Here is a 13,716-nt window from a genome sequence, read left to right as displayed (position 1 = left end):
AACCCCATTGAGATGCTGTGGCATGACCTAAAGACAGCGATTAATGCCAGACATGCCAGGAATCTGACTGAACTACAGCAGTTTTGTAGAGAAGAACGGGCCAAGATTAGTCCTGATCGATGTGCCAGACTGATCTGCAGCTACAGGAAGCATCTGTTTGAAGTTCTTGGTGCCAAGGGTGGGGTGGGGGGGGGGGGGGGGGCGGCGCACAAAAAATTAAATGTGATGGTTCACTTACTTATTTCTCCCCCTTCTGTCATTGTTTGCATAATATCCTCATTAAAATATGAAAGCCTATAAATGTGTGGGTGGTTTTAGTTAAAGCAGACACTGTTTTTTCATCTGTGAGATTTTGACAAGGATCAGATCACATTTGATGGTGATTTTTTACGGATATGTGAGAAATTCCAAAAGGTTCAGATACTTTTTCATACCACTATAAACACTTAAATGTGTAATTCATTAAAACGGGAATTAAAAGAAAGTGTCATTAAATGTGTCAATAATTCATTAAAATACCAGCTCATTTAATGTAAAAATATAATTTATTCCACTATTTAATTAAATATTAACACATGTTGCAGCATTTCATGAATTTTTAGCTGTCAAACTCACCCATCAAAGTCAGTGGGCGGGAGTAACGGTAAGTTAAGTCTAAGTCTAATCAATGGCTGTCATCGGAATTCTTTCAAAACATGGCGGCTATGGAGGAGATATTTTTTCGACCTTGCCGATTACGTGAAAGTGGGACCTGCTGACTAAGAACATTTAGGGTGCAAAGCAGAGGAGTTTATTGAAGTTGTTGACGTCATTTCGGCTCATCGTTGAAGCCCTTACGAATTTATGAGCTAAACTTGCTGTCACTCATCCTCCACTTGTTTGGTCGAGTCAAGGAAGCGTTTATCTAAAATTGACCCGTCTTGGCTTGATGTGCTGGGTGACAAAATCAAGTGTTAGTCCCGCCCACTGACTTTGATGGGCGAGTTTGACAGATAAAATGCATTCAGGAAGTGATGTAACACATGCCCATGAAATAATTAAATAGTGAAATATTTGTTTTTTTCCATGAAATAGACTAGTATTGGTGGCACAGTGGCAGAATGGTTAGCACGTCCGCCTCACAGTTCTGACGTTGGTGTAACATATTTGTACGCAAGACTCATATGTTATTTGTATTTTAGACAGGCAAACTCTGGGCCGCCGCGTTTTGGGTCCTCCTCTGTCTGCCTGCATGTGCGCAAGATAATTTTAGAGCAAAAGGAAGAGAAAAAGTTCGTGACTACTCGCCTTTCAGTTGTCTGCCAGTAGTTGTTGATTGCGTTCATTTAGAAATGTCCTGAATGAGTGTTCAAGTCCCGTGTGCGTCTATGAGAGTTGAGTGCATCAACTCCCTTGTATTATTTAGCATTTATTGTTATTATTTGTGATACAACAAGTTAGCTTCGCGTGCTAAAATAATTAGCGAATTGCTAACGAGTCATTTCAGTGTCGACTGTATGTTAGTATATTAGCCTTGCTGTCACTAATGTGCTGTAATTTGCTTTATTTTCTCTTTTATACAGAAAACCACACACACAAACCCATAGATCCACATATTCACCTGTACTATTTCCTATTAAGCAATATTCAGCTTGGTTGCCTACCACAGCCAAATTAATGCCATCGAAATAAAGCGGACATTGTCGCCATCTGCTGTACAACCTGGAAACTGCAATTTTGAATAAATGGAATTTTGAGTTACTGCAGTCTGCCTCCTCATTATTCAGCCGCCTTCCCTCCGTCCTTGGACATCCTGGCCATGAAGTAGCGCTCTGGCCGGCGCCCCAGCTTGTTTGAGATAGAAATTTGAACCACCCAGATCTACAGTCAAATTTTCCTCAGCTATCGCAAATCCTCTCCCACAATATTTATGTCACACTGCTGTTGCCATAGTTGTGCGTTCCCTGTGGGCAGGGGCGGACTGGTAATCTGTGGGTTCTGGAGGATCACAGAACGGCCGGTGCCCCGGACGGCCGCGGCCGCCATTCATTATTATACATCACTGTTTTTATCCCGTCTATCCTCTGATTATCTACAGTTCACATCCAATCCGACAGGTGGCAGCAATGCGCCTGGCTGTTGACTGCCAATCTGATAGACTAGGAACGAAGAAAGCACAGAGTAGCCTTCATTGGTTCCTTCCTTGTGGAAGCAAAATAGCGACGAGCGTTAATGCACAATATGGATGGTGGTGGCAAAAAACAGAAAAGAGCAGGATGGCGCGGAGAAGGTTAGGGAGAAAAAAATTAAACTGGAGAGTGAGCATTAAAATGTCATAAGTCGACAAATATTTTCGCAAGCAGCAGTCTGGCTGCAACGGCCACGTCGGATAGCAATGGTGAGAGGGAGCGGCAGCCGCTCTGACGTGCAGCCGGTGCAGGGAGAGAGAAAAGAAGAGGGAAGTAAGCTGGAGGAAGTTCCCCAGACAAGCGCAGGGCAAGTAAATTGGGATGAAGAGGGTTACTTGCTCGGTATACTGGCAATTGTTATCCACCAGGTAGCTACATTTTAAATGAAAATAAATGACAATTAAAGGGTTAGTGCCAGCTAATCGATGTACCCGTTTGCAATCGTGTCAAGTTACAGTATGCTAGTCCTACTATCCCACTCTTAAGAAAAAATATTTTAGCCGTAAAACAATGTATGCACACGCAGCATAGCAATATTAATTCAGAAGAAATATAACAAAATATTAATAAAATGAATAGTTTTACTTTAAAGTTTAGGTAGTTAAACTGATATGATATACAATATATTTTTAATCATTTATATATCGTTTTGTTGTCTGGTTAATACTTTCCAATGAAGGTTATGTATACAGGATTTGTCTTGAAATGTTTATTGTATTTTCATTGAAATTGATTATTTGTATGGCAGGGGTCTCCAAACCGGTCCTCAATGGCCGCTGTGGGGCCTGGTTTTTGTTTCAACCGATCGAGTACCGACAGTTTAACCAATGAAGTTTCTGCTAAAACAAGCAGCACCTGACTGCAATCAACTGATTACACTTGTAAGACACCAGATCGGTGCAGAGGTGTTGTCTTGTTTTGTTAGAATGAAATAGAATGAAATCATGTGCCCGCCGCAGCCCTATGTGGAATAGTTTGGAGACCACTGAATTATGGCATAAACAATGAAGTCATTTTATAGACAGAGATATATAGAGATATATTATAATCAATTGGATACCTAAAACTTGCTTTGAAAAATAAATTCTTTAATTTGTTTATTCAGGTTGATCATAGAGCTAGTACAGAAAATGAATCCAACTCCAGTTCAGACTTGCAGTACTTTGAGCGCCCCAAGTCAGACAGTCACAGTCTAGACAAATTTTCTTAATTTTTCTCTGAAAGTGCACGAAATTGATGCATTTTACAATAAAATGTAAAAAAAAAAAAAAAAAATCTCCCCGGGGGGACATGCTCCCGGACCCCCCTAGGGGTTCTGTGTTTCCTTTCATAAAGCGATTCATGTGGGCTGGGCTGAGTCAAAGTCCAGGGCTGCTTTTTAGTCCCAGTCCGCCCCTGCCTGTGGGTGTGGTATTACAGTAAAAAGGCATCAAAGTGAAGAGTCGTGTGGACATGTGATGAGAGGCACACTGAATAAAGAAGTGTTCTTCCACTCAAGGCTCGGCCTTAAATGTACTTAAATTGAGGAAGTACATAACAAAAAGTAGCGACGAGGACATCTGGACCTGCGTCAGCTCCGATGTCTTTTTTTGTAGTGCTCCAGGTGATAGACGGCACAGCTTTGTGACTTCGTGGGGAGGAGGACGACCGAAGATTTCAAAAGGTGCGTGAAGGTGCTGTATAACCAGGCGCTATGGCGGGAGTTATCGGCTCTGTTGGTCCTTTTGATGAGCTTGTGGAACAGTGGAGCTCGTACACGGAACGGTTTGGCTATTTCGTGGAAGCTAACGATATGGCAGAAGAGAAAGTAGTGCCGACGTTTTTGAGCGTTATTGGGCCAAAGACTTTCAATTTACTGAGAAACTTGCTTCAACCTGATAAACCTGGCAGAAAAACATACAGGGAGATTGTGGAAACTCTTAATGCACATTTTTCACCCAAGCTCCTTGTGATTGCAGAGAGATTCCGATTTCACAGGAGAAATCAGGAGGAGGGGGAATCTGTCACTTTGTTTGTGGCAGCGCTCCGGAAGCTTGCTAAACATTGTGAGTTTGGTGATGTTTTAGAAGACACATTAAGAGACAGACTGGTATGTGGACTAAGAAATGAAGCAGCACAAAAGAAGCTACTCACAGAAAGTGGATTGACATTAAAGAAAGCCATTTCCATCATGGAAACCTTTAATGCACATTTTCTACCCAAGCCCCTTGTACTTGCAGAGAGATTCCGATTTCACAGGAGAAATCAAGAGGAGGGGGAATCTGTCGCTATGTTTGTAGCGGCGCTGCGGAAGCTTGCTGAACATTGTGAGTTCGGTAATGTTTTAGAAGACACATTAAGAGACAGATTGGTATGTGGACTAAGAAATGAAGTAGCACAAAAGAAGCTACTCACAGAGAGTGGATTGACATTAAAGAAAGCCTTTGAAATAAGTGTGGCAATGGAAACGGCTTCAAAGGAGGCTCAACAACTGAACACAATGAGCAGGATACACCAAGTGGCAAGTACCCAAAGCAATGTTGCTGGTCCCTGTTTTAGGTGCGGTAAAATGGGGCATCTTGCCTCCACCTGCTGGTGCAAAGAAATGAACTGTCGCAATTGTGGAAAGAAGGGTCATGTTTCACGTGCCTGTCGGAATAAATAAAGAACAAAGAAAATGGATGACAAAAAGGAAAAGAAGTAGAGAGTGCCTCTACTTCTGAAGATGACAGTGACGTGCACACCGTGCATGTAATGAGCGTAGACGGAAACTCTGATTGTTACTGGGTCACACAAAAGTTAGAGGATCACCCAGTCAAAATGCAAATAGATACTGGTTCAAAGGCATCACTTGTCTTAACAAGTCTATAAACAATGTATGAAACACCTTCCATTAAGACCATCAGATACTGTGTTTAAAGCATACATTGGACACAAAGTGCACATGAAAGGAATGACTGACATTACTGTGCAATGCAATGAGCAAACTGGAAAACTTCCACTGTATGTCACAAAAGGGAATTTTGCTTCCATCATGGGACGACTGTGGTTGAATACACTTCGTTTAAATTGGCAAGAAGTTCGGCAGCTGTCAGATGGTTCTTTACAACTACAAGTCATCCCGGACAAGAATGAGGAGTTAGGAGAGATTTTTAGCTGTTACGGAGCCCCTGTACAACTTGTGTCAGAAAACAGACCCCAATTTGCGTCAAAAGAAATGGTTGAATTCCTGTAGGCCAATGGGGTACAACACATCAAGTCGGCTCCCTATCACACGGCAACCAAAGGCTTGGCAGAAAGGTTTGTGCAGACCCTCAAACATGCTCTCAAAGCATCACAAGGGCAAGGTACACTATATCAGAGACTGCACGAACTTTCCCTCAAATACCGAACATGTATGCATGCAACTACCAAGGTATTGCCAGCGAGCTGCGTACTGGCATGGACCTGCTGAAACCACAACCCTGGGAGACATTGTTCAAATGGATCAAAGGAAACAAGTCAAGTACAGAGACTTGCATTCGAAGAACCAAGTTTTTGCACCTGGTGACGCTATTATGGCCCGGTATTATCAGAGTAAGGAAAAGTGGGCCCATGCACCCATCATTGCTCAAACTGGGCCTGTTTCCGACACAATTACGACAGCTGATGGTGTTTGGCTTCGCCATGTACAGTAGATCAACTGTTGGGAACACCAGGCACTACTCCAGAACTGTCTAGTGACTAGGATGATTATAGTAGTGTAATTATACTAGAAATGTCTTATCTTAACGGAAGTGTCAAAACCAAACAATCCTGCTGTAATTGTGAAACCTGCAATGGTATCAGAACCTGTTTCCACAAGTGAAAAATCTGAAGTGACTGCTGAATGTCGTTATCCTGCACGTGACAGGCAACCGCCTGCTAGATTGGATTTATAACTAGTAAGTAAAATGGGAAAAGCAGGAGATTATTTTGTGTTTATGTCACACTGCTTTAGCCTTAGTTGTGCGCTCCCAGTGGGTGTGGTATTACAATAAGAAGACATCAAAGTGATGAGTCGTGTGCACGTGATGAGAAGCACACGGAATAAAGAAGCATTGTTCCACTCAAGTCTGTGCCTTAAGTGTACTTAGATTGAGAAAGTACATAACAGTTGATTCATTCCCCGCACCGGCCACTCTTTGTGAAGTTTTCCCCGCACCTGCGTAGGTTCTCTCCGGGTACTTCAGCTTCCTTCCAGATTCCAAAAACTAGCATAGTAGGCTGACTGAGCACTCCGAATTGTCCGTAGGTGTGCGTGTGCGCATGGAAGGTTGTCTGTCTCTATGGCTACGTTCATACTACAGGTCTTAATGCATAAATCCGATTTTTTGTCATATCTGTTTTTTTGGCGTGCCCGTTCAGACTGCCTTTGTTCGTTGAGACCGTTCAAGTAGTACTCATGCGCACTAATTCGCAGTCCGACACTTGCTGAGCTAGAAGACCCGCATGCGCAGAAGCATCAAACAAATGACCACACATGCTGGCTGTCATCCGTCAACACCTGTAGTATGAACCTAGCCTATGTGACCTGGCAACCAGTTCAGGGTGTCCCCTGCCTCCTGCCCGTTGTTATCTGGGATAGGCTCCTGCGACCCTCGTGAAGATAAGCGGTTCAGAAGATGATTGAATAGACTAGTATTTTAACAAATTAATGGCACATTTAAGTACAGTATTTATTACAAATGTTTTTTTTTATATTTCATTCTGTCCCATTTAACCTTAATAGAGCTTAGCCTAACAATGATGATTAAAATGCAAAACGTCAATTATTTTTAGCTAACTGTAATCAGTTTTACTCTGATTAGTTTTACTGAGAGCGTTCACTTTTATGTTTATTTTAAAGAGAGGAATGTAAACTCTAGGTCAAAATACACCACAAAAAAAAAAAAAAAAAATCATTTTTGTCTTTTTAATCATTACAACCAACACAACTAGAAGAATAAAACTTACAGGCTTAGCTTAAACAAATCAGAGGTGGGTAGTAATGCATTCTATCTACTTGAGTAACGTATTGAGAAAAATGTACTTTTAAGTGTAGTTTTACCATGCCATACCGTTTACTTTTACTTTAGTAGATTTGTGAAGAAGAAGCACTACCCTTATTCCGCTCCTTGAGCTACAGTAGTCGTTACATTTTTCCTCTTCATTCTACATATTAGATTTGACGTTTAGCCATAAATGCCCACAGTGGATTTACCACTATCAACAATGAGACGTTGCAACAGTGATCACATGACTTCATTATACCAATTAAAACCAATAGACTTCATAATGATATTGACGGGTCAGATCCAATTTCACTGCGCCTGGCCTTCAAGTAGGGGGTCATCCCACAATTCGCTTCAGTTATTCGCAGTCGGTGGGAGCGACACATGCAGCGATCCAACGCTGGATTTAAGGTGGCTGTGGCGCAATTGGTAGCTGGAGTTGTCCTTGGACTGAAGTGTCAGTGGTTTGATTCCCCGCTAATATTGCCCACTGTCGAAGTGCCCTTGGGCAAGGCACTGAACCCAAATTAGCCTCCAATGGGCTGGCAGCGTCTTGCAATGCAGCAGCACCATTGGTGTGTGAATGTGTGCTAATGTAAAGCGCTTTGGGCATGGTAACCATGTAGATAAATGCGCTATATAAGTACCTGCCATTTACCATTTATGTTGAAAAGTACAAAAGCTGTACCGCATACAAACAGGAAGGATTTTCTAAGGAGTGATTTGTTCGAGGATTCAAGGTGATTTATTATATTTTTCGTTTTTTCACAAGAATTTTCAACGTAAAAAGCACTTTTTTGTAAGGCTGCTGCCACATTGTCGAACAGACTAGCATCATTCTTAGACATATTTACGTAAAATAAATGCTAAATGCACGTTTTTGTTTGTTTGTTTGTTTTTAACCAAGAATGAAGACTGTCTTACGTCCATTTCTATAAATAATTGAGGGATTTAAGAATTTATTCACAAGAATTTTCACCGGAAAAGCTCTGTTTACATATGGCGGCAGCATCGTACTTCGACATACAGTATTTACGTAAATTAAATGCTAACTGCACGTTTTTTTGTTTATTTTTTGGGGGGGGGGGGGCTTTTAACCAAGAATCGAGACTGTTTTACGTCCATATACATAAAGAATTCAGGGATTTAAGAATTTATTCATATGAATTTTCAACCAAAAAAGCTCTTTGTCTGTGATTCCACTCTGTCAGCTCTGACGGCCACACCAACAATGCAGTCTCGCTATTAATCGGCCCCATGTCCTGTCAATATCAATATAAAGGCCATGTTAAAACAAAAAAGCGCCATCACATGACCACACACAAGCTTGCAGTTGGAAGTCCTGTGATCACTGGTCAATCACATATCGTCTATAAAGTCAATCATTTCTGTAGATTTTTCTAGTCTGAATTAAATTATTTTTGTACATTTCTTTGGCCTAATATTGTCATGTAATGGTACAGTATAATTAGAACAGTTCATATAGATGACAATGTGCTGTAAAAAAAAAAAAAATACCATAACCCAATACACCATATATCATTTACAGATATATATGCCATATACCAATCTGACATTGTAAGCAGTTACTCACAATTTTACTCATTACTTGAGTATTCTTTTCACCGAATACTTTTTTATTTGGACTTGAGTACATTTTTTGGATGATTACTTTTAATTGAAAAATATTATTTTGATGTAACGTTACTCTTACTTGAGTAAATTCTTTGGCAACTCTACCCACCTCTGTAATGAATAAAAATGTTTGTAGACTGCAAACATATATAACAAATAATATTGTAAGCCCAATTCAAAAACACTTATTAATCTATATAAGAATAAAACAATACAAATGTCAAAAAATAATTCAGGACAACCACAATTATTCATATTGAGACTCACTGCGGCAAGTTTGTCAAACCGAGCAAAGAGTTCATTGAGCAGTTTGACCAGCTCCTGAGCACTGCATGATGATGACAGCTGGGTAAAGCCCACTATGTCTGCAAACAAAATACTGCACAACAAGAGAGAGACACAAAGCATTGTATTAAGATATTTACACATTTATTTCATCTTGACGTGTTCCATTCAATAGTTGTTACACTGCTGGCCAAAAGTATTGGCACCCCTGCAATTCTGTCAGATAATGCTCAATTTCTCCCAAAAAATTATTGCAATTACAAATGCTTTGGTAGTAATATCTTCATTGATTTTGCTTGCAATGAAAATACACAGAAGAGAATGAAAAAAAAAAAAAAATCATTACCATTTTACACAAAACTCTAAAAATGGGTCAGACAAAAGTATTGGCACTCTAAGCCCAATACTTGGCAGCACAACCTTTAGACATAATAACGTAACGTCGACGTTAGTGGAGGTTCTTTATCCACCATCCGCACAATCTTTCGTTAAAATATCTCATCAATTTTTTTTTTCCGTCCACATCTAGGGAGGTTAGCCACAGTGCCATAGGCTTTACACTTATTGATGACACTGCACGCGGTAGACACAGGAACATTCAGGTCTTTGAAGATGGACTTGTAGCCTTGCCAATGCTTCCTCGCAATTTTGCTTCTCAAGTCCTCAGACAGTTCTTTGGCTTTCTATCTTTTCTCCATGCGCAATGTCGTACACACAAGGACACAGGACAGAGGTTTAGTCAACTTTAATCCATTTTAACTGGCTGCATGTGTGATTTAGTTATTGCCACCACCTGTGATGCGCCACAGGTAAGTAACAGGTGCTGTTAATTACACAAATTAGAGAAGCATCACGCGATTTTTCAAAGCGTGCCAATACTTTTGTATGGCCCATTTTTGGAGTTTTGTGTAAAATGATAATGATTAAAAAAAAAATTCCCATTCTCTTTTGTGTTTTTTCCATTGCAAGCAAAATTAATGAAGATATTACTACCAAAACATTTGTAATTGCAATCATTTTCTGGGAGAAATTGAGCATTATCTGACAGAATTGCAGGGGTGCCAATACTTTTGGCCAGCAGTGTATCACACATGTTTTTGCATAGTTATTTTGAGATTTGGGGGGTATTTATGGGTTCTTAAAGGGTTAATTCCGACTTGCGCGGAAATTCAGGTTACGTCACCAGCACCAGAACGGAACTCGTTCGTAACCCAGGGACTACCTGTATTATGTTTGAAAACGGCACAAGGGTAGTCTTGAATTTGGACCCTTAAAAAGTTGCTACATTACCTGACATTTTCATGTCTGTACATGTACATGGTGTTAAACTGTTGCATCTCTTTCTGACTGGGCTCCTTCTTCATGTCCTGCAGCATCTCATCAGCTATATGTTTTGGAAGGATGGACAGCAGTAGGCGTTCCTACAAAAGAACAAATAAGCCATTATCTTACTATTCCAATACACCTTTTACAGTATGTTGGCTATGTTTATGCACAGTTGGTCATGCACAATCTGAAGAGTATGGGAGGGAATTAATCAAAATGTCTCAGTGTAGTGGATACGAAAGAAATGATCAGGTAGGCTTTATGATTACCATTAGTCATCTTAGGAGAGTATTTGCCATGGCAACGGAAAATACAACATACTCCACTTCTTGATTGGTTGGAGACCCTTATCTGCCAACAGTCACCACATCACATTTGTGAAGATGTACTGTAATTAAGTCTGCTATGAATTAATACAACTACATCCCTACACCCCCTGACCAAATTCTTGTCGCATAAGGACATAGTGACTTAAAATGACATATAACTTTATTTCTAATCATTTAAGTCTTACAATAGAAGGTTAATTTTAATGTCAAGGGCCTTCACATTAAAAACTGGGTGCAATATGAAACTGTCAAAATGTCGTGCGACAATCAGAGCTTGGTAAGGCTCATAACATCTGTTTTTGCAAGTCTAGTCGTGTCTTTAAATGATCCAGTCACAGATACAGTTAGTCCCTGGGTTACGACTTACTGTACTTAAGCTATGTTGAATTTACGACGCCAGAGTCTCGTCCGTCATTTTGTCTCCTGTCGGGTTTTTCTTTTTCATATACAGTACATTATTGTACCTTACAGTATCTTATATTTTACTTTACGTTATTAATATGACGTGTTCTATCCTCACCAAATGTAAAGTTGTTCAGCTTTACAGACAACAAGGCAATTGTACTTTTTGAAGCTTTTTACTTTCTTCACTTTTGACAATTTGTAAAGCTGTAACACACATATGTACACCTATGTTCAAAACGACACGTTTTAACAATAGAACACTCGACACAAAACAATTGGTGTTCAAACGTCCATCTAGTCTGATCAATATGTAAATTTAGTAGATTGAAGTAGCCTAACAAAAATCCGCTAGCTTAAATGCTCCGAATCCTAACGTATTTACAATTCTCATAGCAAATCGCTCAGACGTCACTCCACAAAATGTGGCATTAAATTGATTACAAATGCACACACAAGCATATGCTAGCTGAATTAACTTACAGCCTGATGTGGGCCAAATCAGAGCGCAGCTATCTTTTATCAATAGACGTCTGAGTCCGTTTCTCAGTCATGCAAAGCGACAGTCCAGCCAGACCCAACGATGTCACTAGAGGGCAGTGCATCCTCCATCAATAAACAAAATACAATACTCTTGGACTTTTTGGATAGTTATTTTGTAGGGGTACGTAAGGGTTAATTCCGACTTACACAAAAAACAAAACCATTTGTGAGCTACAGTAGTGACTAAGTCCATGAACTGTACATCTTTTGATAAAGTACAATTACAAGGGAAAAAAACACGTGATTGACTTTACCAGTGATTCAGCACTGACAGCTCCACGCACAACACCCCAGTCTACCTTTTTTTTGGGGGGGTTTCGCCATAGACATCATTACTATTGACGTGTCACGTCGTCATTCTTTGCACAACGTGACACACACGTGCACACACTCATGTCGGATTTAAGCTTGGATTTACTTACGATTGGATTTAACTACAAAGCTGTACCGCATACAAACAGGAAGGATTGTCTCAGGAGGGATTTGTTCAAGGATTCAAGGTAAATATTATATTTTTTGTACCATGCATGTGTGATTGAAGCATTTATTCGCAGGAATTTTCTTCTTTGTTTACACATGGCTTTTCATAACTGACTAGCCTCATAGCTTACTTTTAACCAAGAATCCACAGTTTTACGCCCATATCTATATAAAAATTCAGGGATTTAAGCTTTTTTTTTTCACAAGAATTTTTGCTCGAAATTCTCCTTTTACACCAGGCAGCCGCTAGCCTCATTCGCTAACATAGCAGCATGGTACTTGGTCAATACACGTAAAATAAACGCTAACTGCACGGTTTCTTTGCTTTTAACCAAGAATCGAGACTGTTGTACGTCCATATCGTTGAGGAATTCAGGGATTTACGCATTTATTCACAAGAATTTTCGCCAGAAAAGCTCCTGTTACACCAGGCGGCCGCTAGCCTCATTCGCTAACAGTAAATAGTGTATAATGATAATAAAGGGCTATTCTATCCTTTAAGTTGTGATTGAATATATAATTTATTAATAATCTATTGACATATTATTTATAATTGATTCTGCATGTTTTCTTCAAGTATTAAGTTTATGATGTTAAATTGAGTGATTTATTAGCTGTTAAAAACTTGCAGTAAATAAAAAATAATAAGTTGCTTTTTGCTATTGATCCTGAAAATATAGGTTATATCTCTGCATTTGGTGATTTTTGTGCATCTAGTGTAAAATCTGAGACATTTATAGCCATTCTAAGTTGTGATATACTTATATAGAAAATAATTAATTGGGATTTTATAAGGGAACGACTTTGAATTTTTTGATGCCGCTGCTCATGAAGACTCATATATGGATAAGGTAGGTGCCTGTTTTGGTTCTAGGTCGGTAGCAGCTTTGGTTTTGTTAATATTTGAATTTGAAGTTTTTGAAAATAGGCCCCCAACAAATCGGCCCCGTTTCCCGTGTCATATCAATATGTTATGAAGTCTATGGTTTGGCACATGCGCAGTTAGAGGATAGTGTAGTTTCCCCTGAGACCGAGGTGACGTCATTTCAATGCTTTTGAGTCATAGCCGTAAACTTTAATTCGTCTAAAGACAAGATTCAAAGTCGTTGAAAAGAGAGTTGTACAAACACGAATGCATAAATATGAGTATGAATCTTTTTGGGTTTTTTCACGTTTCCAAACTTTTTTTCCTCCTATTTCTCTACTTTAACTCATTCACTCTTAACTCATTCACTCTCAGCCATTTTCACCGGAGCAAGGCCCTTCGCTCCCGGACGTTTTACTGGATTTTGACTGATTTTGCAAGGCCCACAGAAACTTCTGTTCTATTGCTATATAAACATGGAACCCAACAAAAGAAAGATTAGACGAGTACGTTGTAATTCGGGGACTACCTAACCTAACCCTAACCCTAACCCTAGACCAGGGGTCTCCAAACCGCTCCTCGAGGGCCGCTGTGGGTGCTGGTTTTTGTTCATATCGATCAAGCACAGACCTTTTAACCAATGCGGTTTCTACTAAAACAAGCAGCACCTGACTGCAATCAATTGATTACAC

At 39.9% G+C, this 13,716-nt stretch overlaps 1 protein-coding gene across 4 annotated transcripts in view; it reads right to left on the bottom strand.

The window, feature by feature from the left end:
- adcy3a (adenylate cyclase 3a) overlaps positions 1–13,716 on the bottom strand; it is a 111,614-nt gene that overhangs the window by 62,848 nt on the left and 35,050 nt on the right. For all 4 annotated transcript variants that reach the window (XM_057833450.1, XM_057833451.1, XM_057833452.1 and 1 more), the window contains 2 exons: positions 10,370–10,500; positions 9,062–9,173 (listed from right to left, as the gene is read on the bottom strand). In XM_057833450.1, coding sequence (XP_057689433.1) covers positions 9,062–9,173; positions 10,370–10,500 — 243 coding nt within the window. The remainder of the gene's footprint in view (positions 1–9,061; positions 9,174–10,369; positions 10,501–13,716) is intronic.

This window comes from Corythoichthys intestinalis, chromosome 4 (genome assembly GCF_030265065.1).
Source record: "Corythoichthys intestinalis isolate RoL2023-P3 chromosome 4, ASM3026506v1, whole genome shotgun sequence".
Classification (NCBI taxonomy): domain Eukaryota; kingdom Metazoa; phylum Chordata; class Actinopteri; order Syngnathiformes; family Syngnathidae; genus Corythoichthys; species Corythoichthys intestinalis.
Note: the sequence above shows the minus strand (reverse complement) of the source record. Positions and strands in the feature narration are given on the sequence as shown.